Source organism: Calidris pugnax, unplaced genomic scaffold (genome assembly GCF_001431845.1).
Source record: "Calidris pugnax isolate Ruff unplaced genomic scaffold, ASM143184v1 scaffold4, whole genome shotgun sequence".
In the NCBI taxonomy this organism is placed as follows: domain Eukaryota; kingdom Metazoa; phylum Chordata; class Aves; order Charadriiformes; family Scolopacidae; genus Calidris; species Calidris pugnax.
In genome coordinates, this window is record NW_015090781.1 from 8542750 (window position 1) to 8564864 (window position 22115).

Below are 22115 nucleotides of genomic sequence, written 5' to 3' on the forward strand. Positions count from 1 at the left end.
GTCGCGCAGCACGTGCCATCGTCCCGCCCCACCGCGGGGCCGCCCTTGAGGGGAACGAGCCGGGGCCAGCCGCCTCTCCTGTGCTGGAGCCGGTGCTTCCTCTCCAACCGACGGGTCCTCGAGTGAGGGGCCGGCCCGGCCTCCCGTGTGGCGCGGCGGAGGCCAGCGCTGCCCTGAGGGAGAGAAGGGGCGCGGGGAGGGCGGCCCGGCCTGCGCCGGCAGCGGCCGAGGCTCGGCTGGAGGCTGTGGGGTGGGCATGATGAATTTTGTTCTCAGCGAATTAAAGTAGCACGTACGGGTGCTGCTCGGTTGCGGTTGTGATAGCCCGTTTGTGGTTGAGTTGATTGCCGTGTCGGTTCATGTGCCCAAGGGCTGCTCCACTTACTTTGCGAGTTCATTTTAATTTGATTTCTCTCATATAGCATGGTGAGAGAGTATTTTTCTATTTGAAGTAGTTATATTGCGTGTTAGTGTTGGGAAAGCAGGTTCCAAAGGTTCATTTTGGCAGAGCCCGGTGCAGCGGTTACTCCTCAGGCGATGGCTCTGCCCCCTCAGAAATGGCTGTTGGTCCCAGGGCCTTCCCGCAGGGCTGTGTCTGGAGCCCATCAGTGCAGCTTATGCTTCAAAATAGGGGCGATTTATCTAAATTAAAGTGAGGCCTCCTCGAGAGAAGGGGACCTTGTGAGTCCAGCACCCTTAACGTGCAGGTTGTGATGGCCCCCCTGTTCCTCAGTGCTCTAATGAAGGACTCTTCTTCAGTTATTTTTAATCTGGAGTGTTTGTTGTGGAGATCTTTAATGCCAAAAGTATTTTACTTTTTATTGTACAAATTAAAGAAATTAGTCTTCTAAAACTGGTGCTTAAGTGTAGCTTCAGAACATGATTTTCTGTAGAGGTGGGGGTAGGTCTCTTTACCCAAGTTACAGGCGATGGGACAAGAGGAAACGGCCTCAAGTTGCACCAGGGGAGATTCAGGTTGGAGATTAGGAAAAAGTTGTTCACGGAGAGGGTTATCAGACATTGGAATGGGCTGCCCAGGGAAGTGGTTGAGGTACCATCCCTGGAGATATTCAAAAGATGAGTTGACATGGTGCTCGGGAATGTGGTTTAGTGTTGATGTGTTTTGTTTGTGGTTTTGTTTGTTTGCTTTTTTATTATTATGGTTGGACTAGATGATCTTAAAGGTCCCTTCCAACCTAGGTGATTCTGTGATTCTGTAAAATATTTAAATATTTGTGTGCCTACCTGAATTAATCTTTAAATCCATGCTTTTTGTAGTTTCCTGGCCTACAGCTGCCTTCCGTCATACTCTGATCTGAACATTTACACCATGGCAGAAACGCTTTACACAAAGAACAAAGGTAATAAAGCTGTAGGTGGAGGTTCAAGCAGCAGAATCACAAGTGCTGACTTCCTGTTGAAAAGCTCTCAGTTTAGAGGCTGAATTTCTGAAATATCTAACAAAAGTCAGTATTTTGTGAGCAAACTATACAGGGTATTTTTTGCTAAGTGTTGAAACAATGCATGAAGTTTTAACTGCAGCACAAGTGTAATAAGAGAGAATTTGTCCAAAGCTTGACAGTGTTCTTCTGTAATTGTATATATGCTTGATTATTGATAAACGTCATCAGTATGAGTATGGCTTATAAATACAGCTAACTCCTAATTATCCAAACTTGTGTGGGCTGGAATGTCTTAGATAATTGAGAAAACAGGATAATTGGAGTGCTGAGGAATTTGGCACAGATACATGCTGTGGGAGTCGCAGTTCCTCCAGCAGTGTTTCTTGCCTTCATCAGTGCCTCAGTACTGTCTGATCCAAGTTCTCTTTTACTTCTAATTGGGGGGGAAAGAGGAGGGAAGGACTTGATTCTGGGAGATCTGAGATAGCTTGGTATGCAGCCGTCTTGGAGCTGGAGTGTTCATGAAATTTGATTTCATGTTAGGCAAGAGTTTTAGTTTAGGCAAAGTGTACAAAATCAGCTTGCTTCCAGGGGGAGAAAAAAAGGCCACATGAGCTTTATGTTGGCTGGTGGAGAACTTGGGATAATACATATGCCAGACTGGAGCAAGCTCTGAATGGTGCGGGTAGTCTCCAACTGAAGCAATTTTTTTGTCAGTTGCCCACTTATAAAAACAAAGTTCTTAGTATATTGGTATGCAGCCTTAGCTGAATGTTTGTCTTGTAAGAGTGGTTTGATAAATAATAAACTCACTGGAAAGACTACAAGGCTTATAAGGCACTCACTGGAAAGTCAAAATCTTATTTCAGAGTATTTTATTTCTGAATACTTGTTGATGTGACAAAACTACAAGTATAAACTTAACATAGACTGCATGTTTAACAGTATTGAAATAAACTTGTTCTGTTTCAGCTACTGTAAAATTGCATATTCTGAATTTTTGCCCTGTGGGTATTAGAAATTATTTAATTTGTTCCTGCTGAACAAATTTAATTAAATTTGTGGATGGAGGACATTAAGACTTAAATGGAATGAGAAGCACAGAGAGGTAACAGTGTTGCTTTAATAATATCACTGATGGTAGGTTTGAATAAGTGTGGTGGTGGAGCAATAACAAGAAGTGACTTCCACAGTGTGACATGGTCCTAGCATCTCCGTTTGCTCAAACGTGCTAGCAGAATTGTAGGAGTAGATAAGAGCCTTGTGTCTTAATACAAATACTCCATAGAAAATGCAGACTTTGGTGTTTTTAGTCATACCCCTTTGCAAACGCTTACGTTTCTAGGAAGTTCCATGGAAGACATAACCGGCAGAGGGAACTTACTGTTGACAGCTGCAGCCAATAAAGGAAATACTGTGAGTTACTGCACTTTATAATTGCCCTAAATATTCTGAACATTTGTGGAGAGCAGAAAAGATCACCATACATTGCTTTTTCTAGAACTTTGAAGTTTTGTCTCTCTTTTTTGTCACATTTTGGTATGTTAGAGTATTTATGCTCTAATGGGCAGCTTCTTTCTGGTGAGATTAACTTCAGATTTTTTGTCCACAGGTGTCACATTCTGACTTGGTTCATGAGAAGCCAAAGAAATCGCAATATTCCTCTGAAAATGTTTTCTCTATTGGCTATGAGAAGAGTCTCTTTAATTCATTAGTACCAGCCCCTCAAATGAGGACTTGCCATCATTGCGGTCTGTTTGGTAAGTGCCTGTTGTCTTGTAGTCTGTGATGCATAGTGTATTTATCAGTGAAGCCAGATCAGAGGGTTTGCTTAGAAATGTCTTAAAATATATGTACATTCTAATCTCTCAGATGCAAGTATAGTGACTCTTCAGAACATAGTTGGGAGTACAGAACCGATAAACAGAAGGGAGCATCTCCTTAATGAAAAGTCTTTGGGGTTTGGGGTTTTTTTTTCCTTCTTAAGTGTAGAAGGAATTTGGGACATCTGGGGCAGTAATGTCTGATAGGTGCATGTGAGTACAAATACCTATTTGCATGTGCTTAGAACTGTAGTGGAACTGTCTTGTGAAGCAGATATTTAATAATACATGGAGGCTGTATCTTAACAGCTGTTGTCTCTTCTGATATAGATGTTTCTCTCTGACATTTCCTTTTTACCCTTTTTTTTTTTTTAGGATCCCTCAGATGTTCCCAATGCAAGCAAATATACTATTGCTCTGCAGATTGCCAGAAGAAAGATTGGTCAACACATAGTGTTGTATGTGAGCCAGTTAAACAGAAGTAAGTTTGTTAAAAGTTCTGCCAAATAATTTTTACTGAAAGGCAATATCCCTCCCAAGACAACTTAAAAGACCACATAAAAGCACTATTACAGTAAAATATGTTGCTTGTTCTTAGGCTAGTACTACATTATATCATACCTGTCCAAAAACTCAGCTCTGCTGCGTTAGAAAGGTGACTTGAAATATATTCCTGGAGTTCTTAAGGTGTTCTATAGTGTGATTTAAAGCAAAAGCATTATTTTTACTTGTGTCAGAACTATGTGAGCATGCAGTAAAGAATACCAGTCTATCACATGACTTTGTTATTGCTGTTGATGATGTGGGGAAGGGAGGTCAAATGAGACTGTGCTTTTCAGCAGTGGCATTGTTAATGGATTGCATTTAGCAGACTCTGAAGAGGCATCCTTTGAATCTAACTGTAGCCTCAGTGAACTTCATGGATATTTTATCTTTGATGAGCACAGCTCAATTAGAAGAAGTTGTCTCAGCCAGGCCATTCTCTAGCTGCTCATTATGCTAGTTTAGATGCTCAAGAGATCACTCTCTAATCTGTTCCAATTAAAGTAAGCACCATTAGGTTATGACACAGAATAAATGGACTGGTTGGCTTTGGAACAGTTTAGGGGAGTGATCTGAGCATTTAAACCGACAATCTCTAGCATGATGATAGCAGTGTAGTCAACCTGCAAGCAGGTGTCCATAATAAAAGTTTACAAGAGAGATGTTTTTTTTCCGCAAGTTTTTTTACAGTGACTGAATCTGCTATATATGTTATCTGGATATTACTTACATATTCACTTGAAACAGCAACATTTCTTTTTTTTATGATTTTATAGTTCTTAAGTTTTGCCTGGGATCACAGTGTTAGCAGAACTCCACAACAACATTCTCCATTTTAATCAAAATTAATTTGGGTTTTGTTGATGGCATCAGGGAAAACACACCAAGTGTTGCATGACAGGGATCTAATAAATCTACCATTCTGCATTTTCTTGGGGGAGGAATAAGGGTTGCCAAAACCCACATACTGTGAACACAGCCTTTGTCATATTTGCAAGTAAGTGTTATGAATGCTACTTGTCTAGTTCTTCAATATTAACTTTTTTTGTTTTTAATTATTACAGCGTAAGTAATAACAATGGAGGCAAATTACCTGATAAAACTGAGAAAGGAGTTTATCATAAGGTACAGAATATGATTTTCACTATGTCTTGAATGGATTTACTGAGCTAGTTGCAATATGTGTAAATTAACTTGTACAGGAAAGGAACAAATTCCAAATAATCTACTAATTTTAGAAAGATCAGTGCTTCAAATCAAAAGTTAGTAATAAAATGTTATTTCTTGAGCCTTAGCAATGCTATCTGATAACTTGTTTTTGTTTGGAAAAACATTTGTGGAAAAGTTAAAAATCAAGACACGTATGATGTTGCTAGAGAAGCATTTTAGGAAGGAAATAGATGTAAACTGTCCAATCAAGAGATCATACAATATGAGTAAACAATTTGTAGCAAATCTATTTTGAAATAACAGGTGGTTTTATTTTTCGCTGGTTCATCTAAATCTTGAGCAAGTTTGGCGGAAGGAAGAGAGCTTATATTGCACATTGAACAATCTTTAATGTATTTTGCTGTTGTAGTATGAGATGTGTTTTATGGAAAATATTCTAGATGAAACTTTGTTGCAAGTAAACAATTTGGCAGATGTAGAAGTAATCTCATTCGTTCTGCATTGTCTGCAGTATGTTGGTCCAAATGTAAAAGAGGTTTTCCCTCACGATGTGTATAAGATTATTTTTCCTAATGTTTCTAGGATGACACAGATGGTATGCATTAGGTATGTTACACTAAATGTAAGGAAACAGGTGAAATTCAATTCCTCCTATTTGTGAGAGCATCACCAGCAGAAAATACATCTGAGTTGTCCTGTAAAACAGGTGTGAAAAGAAGAGGTGAATGTGTGAGACTTCAGCACTTGTTTTTCATTATCTGTTCAGTATATCTCTGTGACAGTGTTTTAATTTATTTTCAAGAGTAACACAAAGTCTGTGTGACTTCTTAGTGAAAGTCAAAAAAAGCACTTCTTTACATGTTTCTTGAAATGCTATAAATTCCTTTTTTCATTTTCTACTACAAGTAGCTGCAGCTGGACAACTCCAGCTTAAATGTAACTTGTAGCTGTTTTAATTAGGGTAATTCAACATCTGTGGATTTCCTCAAGACAGAAGAACCCATCAAGAAAATAATGCTTTCGGATCTTCAGACTCTAGAGATCAAAAAAGCTATGGAAGTACAGGTACTTTTGTTTTGTAAGACTCCTATGATGCTTTGTTAGGTTGCATTTGATGGTTTGTTAAGCATCCATAGCTGTGTGTCACCTCAGCTCTTTGTCTTATTTTGCTCACATGGAAAATTCCTTTATTTTTATAAAGATGAGTAAATGCAAACGGGAGCAAGGGGAGTAAGTAAGGAATATTATTTCTGCTAAGATCAACATTACTGGTTTTGTTCCCTGCAGTTAATTACTTCTAGATTCAAAGTAAAAGAACAAAATCAGGTGTAGGTTGAGATGCATTTGTTGAAATGAACACTGGTTCCAAGTAATATACTGTAGGCCGTTCTTGCATACGTGTCATCTGTTGTGGCTTTCCTCTTTAGGGTACAGTCACAGAATTCAAGAGTCCAAGTGAATTTTATATACAGATGAGTTCTCCAGAAGTTTTAGACCAGATCAATAAGCTTTATGTGAAACTGCAAGACTGCTACGCTAACACAGTTATTCAAGAACAATATATTGCTATCAAAGGGGAAGTCTGCGTTGCAAGGTGTTCTCTGGATCAGGTAATATCTGATTGTCTATAAAACAGACGTTCTATGTTGAGCTCATGTTTTGCCTATTTTGCTTTTATGCCTTTAACAGTGGAGGCTGCTAATTAGAGATCAGTTTACTGTGGTGGAATTCTGGTAGTAACTAACTTTATAACATCTGGAACTGAAATGTAAGGTACTGATTTTCTTGCTCCCTCTAAAAGGTTTACTTCTATGTGTTTATGTACTTGAGCTGTATGGGCACTGTTTGTTCATACTGGTACTTGAAGGCTATGTGTGTTCTTAGCAAATTAGAACAGTTTGGAATATGATTCTCATTATTAAAGGAAGTTATTCTTAATTCATTTCTTACATGACTTTTCTGTTTGCATTTCTATAGCCACATCCAGGTTTTTTTTTCCCTTCCTACCCTTTTTTTGTATTTCTTCCCCTTTTTCTTCTCCATTGTTAGGAGATTCTTGATTTACTGTACAGTAGCTGATATCCATAGGAGTAGAATTTTATCTTCACACCAGTCAGTGAGTTGTTGTGTTCGTTTGAGTTGCTTCAGAAATGGTCAGTGCCTTTGTTGATAAACGAACCTGATGAAGTAAAGCCAAATATGTTGTGCTCTTACTAAGATTATCGCTTATTCCTACACAGACCTGGAACAGAGCACTGGTAAAAGATGTGGATATATTGCAAAAGAGAGCACAAGTTTTCTATATAGATCATGGAAATGAAGAAAATGTTCCACTCTCTTGGGTTAAAGCTCTGCAGAAAGACATGGAACTGCTGTTTCCTCCATGTGTGAGTTCTGTTTTCCTGAAAGTAGCTGTGGTATTTTAATGAGTAGCTCTAAAATGAGTATAACTCACGTCTCAGTGTAACTGTCACTATCACAGTAGTGATACTTACTTACTTGGAGTAAAGACAGCTGTTGGTGTCAGTTCATTGCCGTACTTATTGAATGTCTTCCATTAAAAATTAATAATTATATTATCTCCCACTATAAATAGTGGCAGATTCAGAGGAAACGTAGTTTACATTTTAAACTTAATTCTCTTGTAAAGAAGTTAGTTGATAGTGCTTCAAATTCCAATAGCAGCTTTAACTTCTATATGCAAGATGATGTTTTTGAGGGCCTTAATTATTAGTTCCAAACAACCTTCTATCTCTTGTAATTCTTTCCAGGCCATTAAGTGTTCCTTTGCTAATTATGATCCAAAAGAAAAAGGATGGAATGAAGGCATCACCAGCTTTTCTTCCCAGCTCATGGGAAAGCGCTGTTCAGTAACTGTTGTTGATGTATTACAGGAGGAACTGATGTTGAGTTTTGCTGTTGACATTGTTCTTCCAGATTTTGGTAAGTACTTGGTAGCATGGGGGGAGAAAAAACCAACACAAATTTGAGACCATGTTGTTCCTTTCATCTCGTGCATTTTTAACTCTGTAAAAATTATAGTATCGGTTTCTAGTTCCACTAAGATTTTGTGAGTGTTAATTTCGTGGATATACAGTAGGAGCCTTCAAAGTTTAAAGAGTCAGCAAGAAGAATAAAATTGCTTCAGTGTGTTTAAATTTTGTTGTTTAATGTAGCACAGCATTTTAAGTTTCTGAATCCTGACTCATGAGGTTGGAATCTGTACATTTCAAAGTCATCCAGCTGTCGATCAGTAACCTCTTCTTCCTTTATTTTTTTTTCTCCCCATGTACAGTGTCAGAAAGCCTTTCTAAGGGAAGTAAAGAAAAAATACCGAAAGATGAAGAGTTTCTTCACTGTGCGAATCCAGTTACAGAGTGTGTCTCCCCGTGTGTTGGAGATGTGTTTTCCGGTGTGGTTTCCTGCGTTCAAAATCCAGAAGTCTTTTTCTGTCAGCAGACACACAATGCCCGTAAGTGACACGTTGGAAACGGGATGTAAGATACTGAGTATGGCATTTTTCTCTGCATTAGAGAGTGTTGCTGGTCTTGTAGTTTGACCTGAAATGGTGATTCCCTGGAACATTAGAACATGCCTTAGTCAGTTAAGAGCCATGGCGTTGTAGAGGATGTTTTCGGCAGCGTTAGCCGTTAATATCACTTAATCAAATGTAAGATGATAATTTTTGAGCAGTCTGGGTAGAGTAAAGTAGAAAAATGGTGTGGCATGGATTTTAGCAATCTGAAGTCAATTTGTATCAGAAATACTTTCTCCCATGTGTTCCAAAAATGCACGTGAGTTTCTAATTACTTTGATGCCATCTTGCTTTACCACTGGAGGGAAGTGTTTCCTTAATAGCCTGGCTTGTGGACTGAACTTCTTTGTTACTTAGTTACGGGGAGAATATCAGAGTATGAGAAGACCAGATAATAGTGCCCAACCCCTGCTTTGGTGTCTTCTGATACAGTAAAACATAAGACCATAAGTAACACTATAGTATAGAATACTAGGCTGCAGGGATTTCTGGTGCATCTCCCACGGTGCCCATAAACAGATGTCTGGGGAGAATAAGAGCAGAGTATATTTGTGTGATGTGTCCTCCTTGTGCTGTCAGAGCCAGCATTTATTTTTTTTTCTGGCTAAAAGGGCTTTTGGAGTTTGATGTGATTTGGAGTATCTCCTACAGTGGGTTTCTCTTCTGTGTACTTGCACAGCCTTTGAATTCTGGGTGGACTCGTAGCGTGTCCTTTGGCAAGAAGTGACACTCATCAGCTGCCTGTTGTTTGAAGAGCTGTCTTCTTTGGTTTCCTTCTAGCCTGCCTCCACTAGCTTGGTTTCAATTCCTACTGGCTTCAGTTTTGTTCCTGTGTTGAAAAAGTCTGTGACTGGTTTTCCCTGTCTGTTCTTCTTACCGCTGTGATTCCTCAGCCTCATGTGAGGACTGTCTTTGATGTTACTGATTGAAGAGTCCTAATCTCATCGCTATTTTGGTATTATGTTAAAAATTATCTGAAATAATTTCCATTGTACTGCAAGATGTTCTTCCAGAGTTTGAACTTGAGATTTGTGTACTTTTGTAATAATTACAAGAATACGTGTGTTCCAAAACTTGTATATTTTAATATCAGGTCAACTTGCTGAGCTTCAGGTGTCTCTTAATGAACATTGTGACAAATTTCCCAGTAGTCCAGCTTTCCGTCCTGCTGTTGGAAATGTGTGCTGTGCCCAGTTCACAGGTAAAAATGAAGTGAAAATATGACTCTTATGTCACTTTACTATTAAAAAACCCCCACATTTTATAATTAAGTTTAGAAATGTTTCATATAGATTTCATTTATTTGTGTCTTGTTTTAGCAGTGGACAGCATTTGGTAGTGATTTCAAAAATTATTAGTAGCAAATGACATCTCTCTGTTGTGAAGGTTTGGGTGAACCCTAATGCTGCTGGTTTTTATGCTGAGATTGATGTATTTTTGTAGTAGTCTGCCCCAAAAAATCATTCTGGTCTCAGAAGTTAAAAGCAAGTACAATGAACCTCTGTATTTTCCTTTCTAGAGGACAATCTTTGGTATCGTGCTGCTGTTGTAGAATATGTTTCTGAAGATACTGTTTTGGTGGGCTATATAGATTATGGTAATCGTGAAGTTCTTCCATTGACTAAACTCCGTCCAATGATTCCAAGATTAATGGACTTGCCAGCTCAGGCCATAAAATGTACCTTGGCAGGTATGAAATAAATTGCAAACTGTTTCAAACTGTCTAGAGGCCAAGTAAGTGGGGTAGATAACAATCTGTAGTGTCTTATATTGGAGTACGAGGCAGGGTGGAGGTAATAGTAAGCATTATTTCCAGAATTCTTAATTGTTGCAGCATATCTACTGTATGCAACAAATCTTTCCTAATGTACCTGGTGACCTGCAGTTACATGTTTGGAAAACTGCTGTTTTAACATACCTGTTAGGTTTTGCATGTGCTTTTGTTCTAAGTAAAACTCAGTCACCTACTGAATTTGTGGAATTCTTAAATCTGTTGTGTTTCTAACAGTGCAGGGGAAGGTAAAATTTCATTTCATATATTGAAGTTCAGAACTGTATGTGTGTCCCTCCTCTGGGCCAAATCTAGTGAAACTGCTGGTAGACTCCTCTCTGTAGGCTTGTGAAATCTGTCAAGTCGGAAAGGACTTTGACTCTTTCTAGTTCATCCTTCTGTCTCAAGCCAGGATCACAATCTGTTGGTTTTGACCTACTTGTTGTATGTTATACATAGAACAGCATAACCTGCTGTTGGAAATTTTTTATTTTCCTTGTTAATTGCCATCACTATGCGAGATAGGCCGCCCCTTTGCTTCCATACCCTTCCTTTAGAATACTTTTGATGTCTGTCTTTCCTTTATGATACTTGTTATTTAACCTGCTTTTGAAATTTTTTGGTAAAATTCAGAGCAGCATTCTAGCTTCTTACTTTGGAGGAAAACATAAAACAATGCCTCCCTTGTGTGTAGAGGTGAAACCAATGCATATGGCATGTGACCAAAAGAAATTTCTTCTTGGGGGCAAATCATGATGCCTGTAGCTGCTAATGAGTGTTCTAGGACTAAGAAAGGTTTTAAACACAACATGAACACAAAGTGATCAGATGTTTCCTGGTTAGAGTCAAAGATTACTACTGCATAAAATATATCTTTCTGGAAGGCAAATTCTGCTAATCCGTTAGTATAAAGTTCTGGTTATAACTTGTATCTTAGAAATAAATTTAGTAGCATAAAGACTAAACGTTTGAGGAGGAAGGAGCTTACTGTAGCAGATGCATTAGCTGAGTGATGGTTAATATTGTTCAAAACCATAGGTTGTATTCACGAGGCCCAAAGACTGACACTTCTTAGACATTCATACTAAGGAAGAATTAAATCTGAATTCTCTTTGTGTAATAGGCTAATTATACATGATCTTTGCTAGATCTTTGTTAAATCCAAGTACTAATGAAGTTCAGAATCTGTGTAATTGGATTTGCAACCTTGTTACAGGCATGAGTTGGGGTGAGTTACTTGGTATATCTGCTGCTTAATCTATTGTTTTAAAGAGTGTCGTTGTACCTTTCCACATATTGTTGAGACTTGGACTGTCCTCAGAACCTTTCCTTACTGTGTGACTTCTTTAGGTATAAAGCCACCATTAGGAGCCTGGACCTCAAAAACTACCCTTTTAATGAACCAACTGGTGAAAGACAAAGTGTTCACAGTAAAAGTGGTGGATAAAGATGATGTTAGATCTGTGGTGGAGCTTGTAGATACATCAGTGACTCCAGTAATAAATGTATCAAGCTGTCTCATAGAGAAAGGCTGTGCAGCTGAGGAATCGAGGATGGCCTCACCGGCAATCGGAGTGAGTGATGTTAAAGCAAATGGTGAGTACAAGTATATCCCGCTGAACTGGTGTTATTTAACCTGCTACTGGAGTGTGTACAGAGAATGCAAGTTCTGAACTGGTAAGAACTCTCCAGCCTGAGTCGTGAAGTCTAGCCTTCACAGTTTGGCTGTGGCAACTTTGCCACTTTGCCATGAGGAAATTGTGTGTTTGTGTGTCTATATGTCTGTGTATATGTATATACGTGTGCATACATAACAAAGTTGCAGTTGCTTACTTCTGGAAGATCATACTAGAATTTCACTTTCTCTGGTTAGAAGCCTTACAGTTTCTGGTTGAAGTATGATATGACTAGTTAATACCTGCTCATTCTTGCATTTTTTACATTTGATTACCAAAGCTTCAATTTGATAGATTTGTACATTTTATGTCAGATTTTTTTGTATTGTGGGAAGATTCCTAGCTTCTGTCATGTGAAGCACGATAAGCCCCTCTTTTCTATCCCATCTCTGGTAAAACTTTGTATTCTCTCCTTGTTGGTCTGTAATGAAAACTGGGGGAAGTCTTTTTGTCAAGGCTACGTCCAAATCCCTTAATTTTGATCTTTCTCACTAAATGCTTTGTAGCCAGGTCGTGCTTATTTGTTATCTTTCTTCAAAGGGTAAGGAATCTTTTATACAATTCAAATGAATGGTAACTTTCATGGTTATATGCAAGCACATGTTCATCTCTGCCACCATCCTGGACTTGTTTCATACTTCAGGGGTTTCTTGGTTTCTTCTCACCTTCATTTAAATTTCTTACACCAAGTGGGAGCTTTTGAATGCAGGTTCTAAACAGATTATCAACTTTTGTCTTATGTGGTTTAAAACTTGTTCTTTTTATGTTGGAACTTCAACAGCTACATTGATCTGTCAACTTGCAAAATAATATTTCATTAACTTGTTTGCTTTATTTTAAACTTAGTGATTGCTGTAATCCAGCATGGTATAAGAGTAGATTTCAGTGAACTTCCCAGAAATTAATAAACAATGTATCTTTTCCATTTAGAGAACTACTCGCCATCACAAGAAAGAATAAACAATTATATTTCACAGTTACTAAGCATCTTAAAACTTTCTCTAAACTTTGAGCTGTTAATTTTTATTTTTCTCATCAATCTTTCTTCCTTCTGAAGTGGAAAATTCAATCAGCTTCTGCTTCTTTGAGTGTATTTCTCAAAACATACCAACTGTGCTTTGTCCCTTCCAGTAGGGATCTGGCAGTTGCTTACCGTGTGAAGGGCAGTCTTGTATTCCACTGAAAACCAAGAAGAATTGAGAGCTTCTTTTGAATTTTTAATTTTATTTTATTATTTTTTGGTGGGGTGGGGTTGGTTTGTGGCTCATTTTCTCTGTCTATTGGCAATATGACTTCCTACAGTAATCTGCTGGCGGCCGCAGTACTGGGTAGGTGGAACAGCATCTCATTGTGGCCATACTTGAAGTTCAAAACTTGCTTGAGCTTCATTTTCAGGAAAAAAGCCCAAACACTTAAAACTGGAAAGATTTATCAGAGCCCAGCCACTTGGACTTCAGCCTTACTCTTCCCTGCTCATCTGTGGCCTGCCCTTCTCAGTAGTGATCAAATACATTAAGCAACTGGCACATTTCTTTGTCTTGCTTTCATTCTGCGAAGAGGCCCTCGCTGGTAATCAGTCTGCTGGATTATTTATAGCAAGTTTGAGGACATGAATGAATATTCAGGATGCTTTTGTTGTTTTGTTTTGTTTTTTTTTCCCCTCTAAAAATCCTCTAATTTATCTTCCTTCCTCTACTTCTCTCTTCTCTGTCCTCTGTAGAGGACACAATGAACAAAAGCATTTGCAAGTGGAGCAAATTAACTCTTAAACAAACAGTAGACGTCATAGTGTGTACGCTGTACAATCCTGGAGAATTCTACTGTCAGATTTCAAATAACAGTGGTAAGTTTATTCAGCTTTTTTTTTTTTTCTGCTAGTTTGTTTGCTTCCTGAGTTTTCACTCAGAAGCAGAGTGAGATCCCATAACGTGTCACATGCACTGGCCAAACTGGAGAATTCCCCTGGTGTTACCTGGCTGTAAAATACACTTTAGATTTTGGAATGAAGGATGCTTGATGGATTAGCAGGAAGAATTACTGGTCACTTTGTTATCGTATTGAACTAACTTGTTAGTAAATATCAGCTATCTCACCTCTTCCTGTTAATAAGCATTTTAGTTAAATAGCATTTAGGCATTGGAATGGGCTGCCCAGGGCAGTGGTTGAGGCATCATCCCTGGAGGTATTCAAAAGAAGGTTGACATAGTGCTTAGAGACATGGTTTAGTGATGATGGTGTTTTGTTGTTTTTTTTTTATCAGAGTTAGGTTGATGGTTGGAGTAGATAATCTTAAAGGTCCCTTCCAACATAGACAATTCTATGATTCTAAATAGTTCAACTCAGTGTCGAGTTCTTTTGTGAAATTCTAAAATTCACAGAGATCTCCCATCAGATCTTTTATAAGTAAGCTATACAGCAAACAGTATCGATAAACTTCACCTTATTTCATTGCTCTTGTTTTTTTTTCTTTCTAATTTTCAGAGTTACTTGCCTTAAAGTTACTCAACAAGTCATTGTCTGAATACTGTCAGAAGACTCCACCAAGTATTATTAAGCCTGAGAATGGAGATCCTTGCTGTGCTTTATTTTCTGGTAAGTAGAAGACTAATTTTTTTTTTTTTTTACAGGGTGAACATAAAAAAAAAAAGAGCGGATAGTTTGCATTGGCAGAGGATACCAAAGAATTAGATTTATTTACTAAGAAGTGCACGTTGGTAAACTTACTAAATGTGTGAAGTAATATTTTTTTCTTTTTTAAACTTTTTTTTAAAACAGATGATGGTAACTGGTATCGTGCTTTGGTGCAAAATGTTACTTCAGATGGAACTGTGAAAGTATTATTTGTGGACTATGGAAATGTTGAGGAAGTACCACTGGATAAAATACGGCCGATCTCATCCTCATTCCTAAAACTTCCATTTCAAGGAATTAAATGCTGGCTCTCAGGTAGAACTTCTTATGGATTCTTTCTTTTATAATAGCTGTTGCATTTAGAGACTTGCTGCTTTCAGGGGAAGAGGTGGTGGTAGGGTATACTTCACAGAACTGGTTTTGGTTTTTTTTTTTAATTTTGTGGGGTTTTTCTTGTTTTTATAGTAAATGTCTGTGTTGCTTTCAGCTTGTGGAACCCATTGTTTTAGCCTTATTACACAGCAGACTGGGATTTATGGTGGCTCTTCCTGAACTTCTGACAGTGCTGTGGAGTCATCTGCATGGAGGTTATGCACTGATTTACCAGTCAAAGGGAACTTGTCGTTTAGTTCTGCTTCATCTGTAGAGCTTACTAGCTTTGGATGCTGCTTTGCTAGGAATAAATGTGCTTTAGTGCAACTTAATTATTTCTCGAAATTTTTGCAGGCAAAGGAGCTCATCTGTTTTTATGAAACAAGTTGATATTTCAGTTCTCTGTAGGGATGTTTCGTTTCATTTGATTCCTATGGAGTTTGGTGCTGTGCTGCTGTCTCTCAGTCTTCTACCAATTCTCTGCCTCTTCCTTTTCCACACCAAATCACTCAGAATTCTAAAGAATTATTCTTTCTTTCTAACGTAGTCTACTTGGTTTAAAAATAAAAGATGTGGAAACAGGAAAAAGCTCAAAACCACAGTTTGTCAAGGTGTATTCTGCTGTTTGGTTTTTTTGTCTCTTAAAACGCTTTGGTTTTCTGTTCCTTTGATAAAAGGCTGTATTAAACTGATTGATAAACAGTTTTAACAGGGTTGTTTGTCCACAAGGATATACTTGGTAGAATATCATAATACGTAGCAAAGAAAACTTGTGAGTGCTGAGGGAATGTGTTATTTGAGAAGAAAGCAAGCAGGAGACTAGTTGAGGGAAGTACAGTGTGTACCGCTAAGATGGTAAAAGTAGCCTTGCTATTGGAATTGTGCCTTAAAGAAAAAAAAAGTTTGTGTTTTTCTTTAACAAAAGTACAATGTTGCAGCAAGTCACTTGATGGAGGTATTTTGAACTGTTCTCCTCCCTCCTTAGGTATAAAGCCTGGTAGCAGCAAGTGGATTCCAGAAGCTACAGCAAGATTTCATAGGTACACTGCAGGGATAAAGCTTCAAGCCAGAGTAACTTCCCTTTCCAGCGATGGGGCAGGTGTAGAGCTTATTGACAATTCCACAGGTCACCCAAAAGTCATCAATGAGATACTAACTTCTGAAAAATTGGCTGTAAAGGAAATTCTACCAGATAAAAAAAACTTCCCAAATAAGTCTGACAACAAAAAAGGTAATTAAGCGAATGTTAACTTGTAGATTGAGCAAGGATTTTCACTATTCCAGCCTTTAACTGTGATCTTGCTGTTTAACTGTAGTTAATAAATGTGTGGTCTTGAATATATTGTCAGTTTTTACAGTTAAACACAAGCTGCCCTGCAGGTGGCATTATAGACAAAAAGAGAAAGATAGAAATCGGTGCGTTTGTCTTAAATGAATGCTGTTTGAATATTTGATAGTAGAGAATGACAAATTTGCTACAACTGAAACTTTTCCCTTGTTTGCTTGCAAATATCTTATTTTTCTGAGTTTTTTTTTTACTTTAGCCACTTTTCCATGCTAACAGTTTATGAAAGAGCAAATTAAGAATTTCCTTGTTTTAAATTTCAGTTCTTGAAGTGAAGCCATGCAGTTGTCTCTAAAATTCAAAAATATATTCTCTAACAGTTACTTATAATATGTATGTGTTTGGAGGAAAGCGGTACACTGTATTTTCTTACTATTTCTATTAGAAACCTCACATGGGCACTGGAAGCCGGTTGAATTGGCTGTAGATGAGACTGTATCTGTCTGTGTAACAGAGGTTATAAGCCCAGACTTGTTCTACGCTGTGCCAGTTCAAACTAAAGGTAAGGAAAAGTCTTCACTGTTTGTAAGAAGTCACTATTGCAAGCTAGTCAATAAAACAAATGCCTATAGCAACTGAACCATGTGGAAATGTAGCTTGGACAGTAGGAAAATGTAAAAAATGGAAAAGGTGGGAACAGGGGAGCTTAAAAGTAGGTAATGCTCTTCACCATACCCAATTGTGGTTAGTTATCAAATGTGTTTTTTTTTTTTTTTTTTTTTTTTTAAAAAAAAAAAAAAAAAAAAAAAAAAAAAAAAAAAAAAAAAAAAAAAAAAGTTCTAGGAAAAATATTAAACCCTCATGCCACCCACTTCCCTTCTGTCAAAGACCGGTTCCCGCATGAGTGGTTTGTTATTAAATGTTTTTTTTTTTTTTTTTTTTTTTTCTGTAGATCAAGAGAAGCTACAGAGGCAGTTGATTGAACTAGAAAGCTATTGTAAATCTTGTAAGAACCAGCCCTTCAAACCAAAACTGGGGGATGCCTGTTGTGCCAGGTTTCCAGGTGAGGCAATCGTTGGCTCGTGTATTTCCTTGACTGGTAAAACACAACTTTCATTTTTTGCTTTAGAAAAAGGTAAAATGCTGCCTTTAAAGTTCTTCCAGATCTCTTAATTCTGTAACAAAGGATAGCCTGGCAGCATCTTTAGGGCAAAGAAACTGTCTGACAGTCCAGGAGAGAAAATGAGGAATGGAATAGGTTGTGCCCTGCAAAATATATAGAACTTTAAGAGGAAAGCAAGCTAGTTACTGTTTAAACTGAAATTTGATTGTGTTTGAGTCACAGGAGCATGAAATTCATGGCAGAGCAGTAGTGTGCTTACATCTATGCAGATTCACTTCCCGTTTGTGGGTGCCTGGGTGGGTTTTTTGTTGTTGCTTTGTGTGAGCACAAGGCAGTGACACTGGCTGTGACAACTGGTTGTTCAGCGAGTTGTCCAGGCTTAGGGAACTGTTAGTTCAAGTCAAATGCATTCTTAGCAGTGAGGGAACTTAATTTAGTGTCGTAGTCCTTCAGAAGAGATACTCGGCTGATAGATTAGCTCAATATTTTTTTTTAAAAAAGAAGTGTTGACTCATAATGTTGATTGTTACAGGATATCTGGCTAAGTGCTGCAAATGAACTTGGGTTGCTAGATCAGGTAACAGCTCACGGAAAACAGGACAGATAAATTTTAAAAACCCAGCAAAATAGGCAGACCAAAAAAGTGTATCTAAGGGGTTGACAGTTGTTTTTTTTAACTTCCACTGATATTTTTTTTTTCATTTTTATATTTTTTGTTTGGCTCTTCAGAATAACTGAGGAAAAAGGATTGGTTTTTTTCTTTTTAACTTTGATTATGTTTTAAGAGAGGATATGTGTTGGAAAACAAAAGCAAGTAGCTACAAATACACTGTGCAGGCATCCTTAAAACGGTATTGGAGTAAAAATCGTATCTGTATAATTTGAGCAAAATTCTGAAAGCAACACTTAAACTTTATGAATACAGCAATCGGAAACCATTCCTTGTTCTATAGGCTTGCTTCTTGTCAAGTGGCCTTTTGTGTATACTAGAGTATTTTAAAATTCTTGGAAAACTAAGCTGTGTTTATGAGATGGTACATGTGATTCTTCTTGTCCCAATCTTTTCAGGTGATGGCCGTTGGTACAGAGCTCTTGTTCTAAAAGCTTCTCAGTCTGCAGTGAAAGTACTATTCGCAGACTATGGGAACACAGAAACTTTACCACTTTCGGAGGTGCTGCCAATCACTGACTCATACTTGAAGCTGCCTTTTCAAACAATTACATGTTCACTTGCAGGTAAACAACAAACAAAAAAACCACAACTCCCCCCCCAAAAATGAGCCACAAACCAAAAAATACACACACACACACACCCCCAAGCAACCAACAATCCCCCCTAAAAAGCCCTGACTGATTTTCTCAAACATTATAAATCTGTACCTATTCTGATGACAGTGTTCATTCCTTGATACTGAGAAACAGTGCGATGTTCTGCTGAAATAGTATGCTGGTTAATACGGGGAAAGTTGCTTTAGAAAGTATGTTTCTAGTTAATTATCTGTAGAATCTAAGCTATTTATATTAGGAAGATTGAAGTCATATTATAAAAGAATTCTTTATAGAAGAAACTTGACTTTTTTTTTTTTTCAGGAATAGAGAAAGCTGAGCGGTCTCCATTATTACTTGACAAGTTGAAAGAAATGTTATTGAATAAATGCGTCACAATTACAGTGAAAGGGGTTAATGGAAATGTTAATTTAGTAACAGTGGAGAAACTTTCTGAAAATGAAAGTCTGAATGTAGCTGACAAACCGGCAGTGGAAGGTTTGGTAAAATCCAGCAGTGCTGAAAACTTACATACTGAATATCAAGGTACACTTAGTTTTCACTTAATTACTTCGAATTACTTAATTTTAAGAACTGTGGGGTGTGGGAACTGTGGAATGCCTAAGTGACATTTCCTTCCAAAAACCTTAGAGAATTCCACACATCACCCCTTAAATTAGGGAAACGGTGTCCATGTGTATTTTGTTCATTCACTTGCTTTGTTTTTTATAGGCAGTGGAGGTGAGACCAAATGCTGCTGCGCAGAATTAAAAATGCAAGTAAGGTTTAGTCCAAGCAATACTAGTTTTTTTTTATGTTCCCAGAATTTAAAAGAAGCCTTATGTGGGAAGCAAATGGGAGTAGGGAAGTGAATTTCCCCATGCTTTTTCTGAGTTTGTTTTATATGTGGTAAATAATTAGAGCACCCCAAAACTGCGGGAGGATAGTGTATAGATCACACAGACTCTGTTAGTCTATATTTTGCCACACATGCAGCTCTAAATTTTTTTCCTAGAGTATGTAGGCTCAGGAGATCTGCTTTTGTCAACTGTTGTGTAAAGGTAGTTGTGGTGTTTTCCATAAACTGTGTCATTTGGACAAAGGGACAGCTGGGGTTTTTTTTAAGTGATACGGCTGTGTTTTGCTGTTGATAAAACTTGGCAGACAGCTGCACATGTAAGAAAATTCTTACAATGTCTATTTCAGGTAGCAGAGATTAATATTAATAGGTGTCACAGTTTTGGTCATGGCACTAGGGCTGAGAATCTGAGTGCAATAGATACTGGAATCTGTAACTGTGTTTGCCAGTTGCAAGATTATTTTTTTTCTTTTGGAAAAAAAACCCACCAAAAAAACCCAAACAAAAAACACAACAAAAACAAACAAACAAACAAAAACACAAAACAAAAGTTTGAGTTGGTGGTTTTTAGGATTTAGCCTAATCTGAAATCAGCATTTTTTAAAAACGAATTGTACATTTCTAATTCTTTCTGCTTATCCCACAGCTTAAAAAGCATGAACAGATCCTACTCTTCCTTTTAAACAAGTATGGAAATCCAGATGGATTCGCTGAAATGAAACAACTGTTGGAGCACTAAGACTCTGACATGAGCCATTCCATTTGTGTGTATAGCAGGTTGTTGCCATTCCTTTTTTTGGAAGAGCAAGTGTATTCATTAGCTTAAGATTGAGAGTCGCTTTGTAGAAATTCTACTCTTTCTGTACCTGTATTTCTCTGTATGCTTGGATTGTTACTGTGAGATAAATATGTAACTTGAAGGATTGCAAAGCTAAATTTTCTGGTCTGTTTTTGTTTTACACCACCACCATGTGCTGCTAAGCTTTTTCTGTACTTTCGCCGTTGAATGCACATAACTTTATGGAATGGCCATTGCATTGAGAGTCTATTCTGCAAATTTACATTTGAAATTATCATAATCATAAAACTTCAACTTTGGTACCATTATTTTTCAACCATTTGGTACCATTAATTTTACTTGAAAAACTGTATCTTGATTAGTCTTCTTTCAGCTTCATGTCCTGTCTAAAGTTAGATTGAAAATTGTTCTTCACACCCTTGGTTTCAGTATCATTAAAAGCTGAATCTTGTCTCGGACTGATAATGGGTAGTTCTCTCTAAAATCAGTGAACACTGAAATGCGCCCAATTCTCTATCACACACTGCAAGTGTAAATATCCATTTGTGAATAATGGTTTGAAGTAAATTGTATTAGAGCTGTTCTACATGTAGGATATTGTCAGGATTTCTACCTCATCAGGTTTTTTCACATCAGAATGGAAAAATTCCTGTTCTGAAAAATCTCTTATATGACCCCCAGTCAGACTGTCAAAGAACAGCTGAGCAAGGGCTGGGTGCTCCTCTTCTTGTGTCCTTATTCTTGCTGTGGAGGTCTTAGAATCATAGAATTGTCTAGGTTGGAAGGGACCTTAAAGATCATCTAGTCCAACCATCAGTGCATGGTCCCTGCCTCCCAAGGGCAGGGGTTGGTTGCAGGGTGAGTACGGTGGGCACCAAATATTCTACTACTTTCCTCCAGCAGGACAAGGAAAGCTGATTTATGGAAGGGAATCTTCTACTTCAGTATAGCGTTAGCGAAATAAGTTTATTGCTTACTTTCCACAAATACAAGTGGAATTTAAGTATAGCTATTTATAACTCCAAGATGTATGAAGTTAACGCTTTTCAAAGAGTATTAACTTGTGGAGTTCTTTTCTGCTCCTACAGTTAAGTTGGAAAAAACAAAAACAAGCAAAATCCAAATCAAAAAACCCCAAACAACAAAAAAACCACCACCACCTCACCCCCTAAGATCCCCATAATTTTCAAAATGCCCCCCTGCCTTCGCCAAATAATTCCTTTGGGCGTAGTAGGTGTGAATATGGTACTTTTATTTACGGGCAGAGAATAGTTTTCTCTGGAAAAACAAGCATGAGGGAAAACATTCTCATCAACGTGTGGGTTCCTAAAGGAAGGTACTTTATGGGTGCTGGTGGGACAGTGGTGTAACCCGTGGTGGGGGGGTTTCAGTGCTGCTGCTGGACCTCCTGGCTGTGCCCAGGAGGGCTCCAGGGGTGCTGGGGTTTTGATATGCTCCTCTGGATGAGGGGGTACAAGAGTGTGACTCTGAAACGTACCCCACAGCAACGTGGGTGTTCCTGGGTTTGGGTTCTCCCCCCCAAAATCGCAATCAGGATGTGATGGACGAGGCGAGGCTGTCACAGCTGAACGCAATTTAAACCCAAGCGCGGAGGAGGCTGCTCCTAAACCCATCAGGTGCACGAGGGCTTTGCAGAGAAAAGGTAAAATGCTACTTAAGCCGCTTCTTTTTCTTTTTTTTTTTCCCCTTTTTTTAACGGATAGGGTTAGGCACCGTGCGGGAGAGCAGAGGTGCCGAGAGTAAGCCCGGAGCTGGGGGTGCGGGTCCCCCCCGTCCCGGCGGAGAGGAGGGGGCGGCGGGGCGGGCGGCCCCCTCCCGGCTCCTCCTCCGGGCGGGAC

General features: G+C 38.3%; 1 protein-coding gene across 1 annotated transcript; it reads left to right on the top strand.

Moving 5' to 3' along the window:
• Positions 1-537: 537 nt before the first annotated feature.
• Positions 538-20506, top strand: TDRD1 (tudor domain containing 1). The gene is given in 24 exon segments (XM_014957639.1): positions 538-563; positions 1279-1361; positions 2749-2819; positions 3016-3163; positions 3602-3707; positions 4834-4894; positions 5900-6004; positions 6367-6549; positions 7180-7326; positions 7711-7993; positions 8235-8411; positions 9568-9675; positions 9994-10164; positions 11596-11841; positions 13642-13764; positions 14403-14513; positions 14697-14867; positions 15910-16155; positions 16655-16771; positions 17162-17272; positions 18401-18568; positions 18923-19144; positions 19331-19377; positions 20104-20506. Coding segments are annotated over 24 exon segments (3324 nt in total). The 3' UTR covers positions 20197-20506.
• Positions 20507-22115: the final 1609 nt, after the last annotated feature.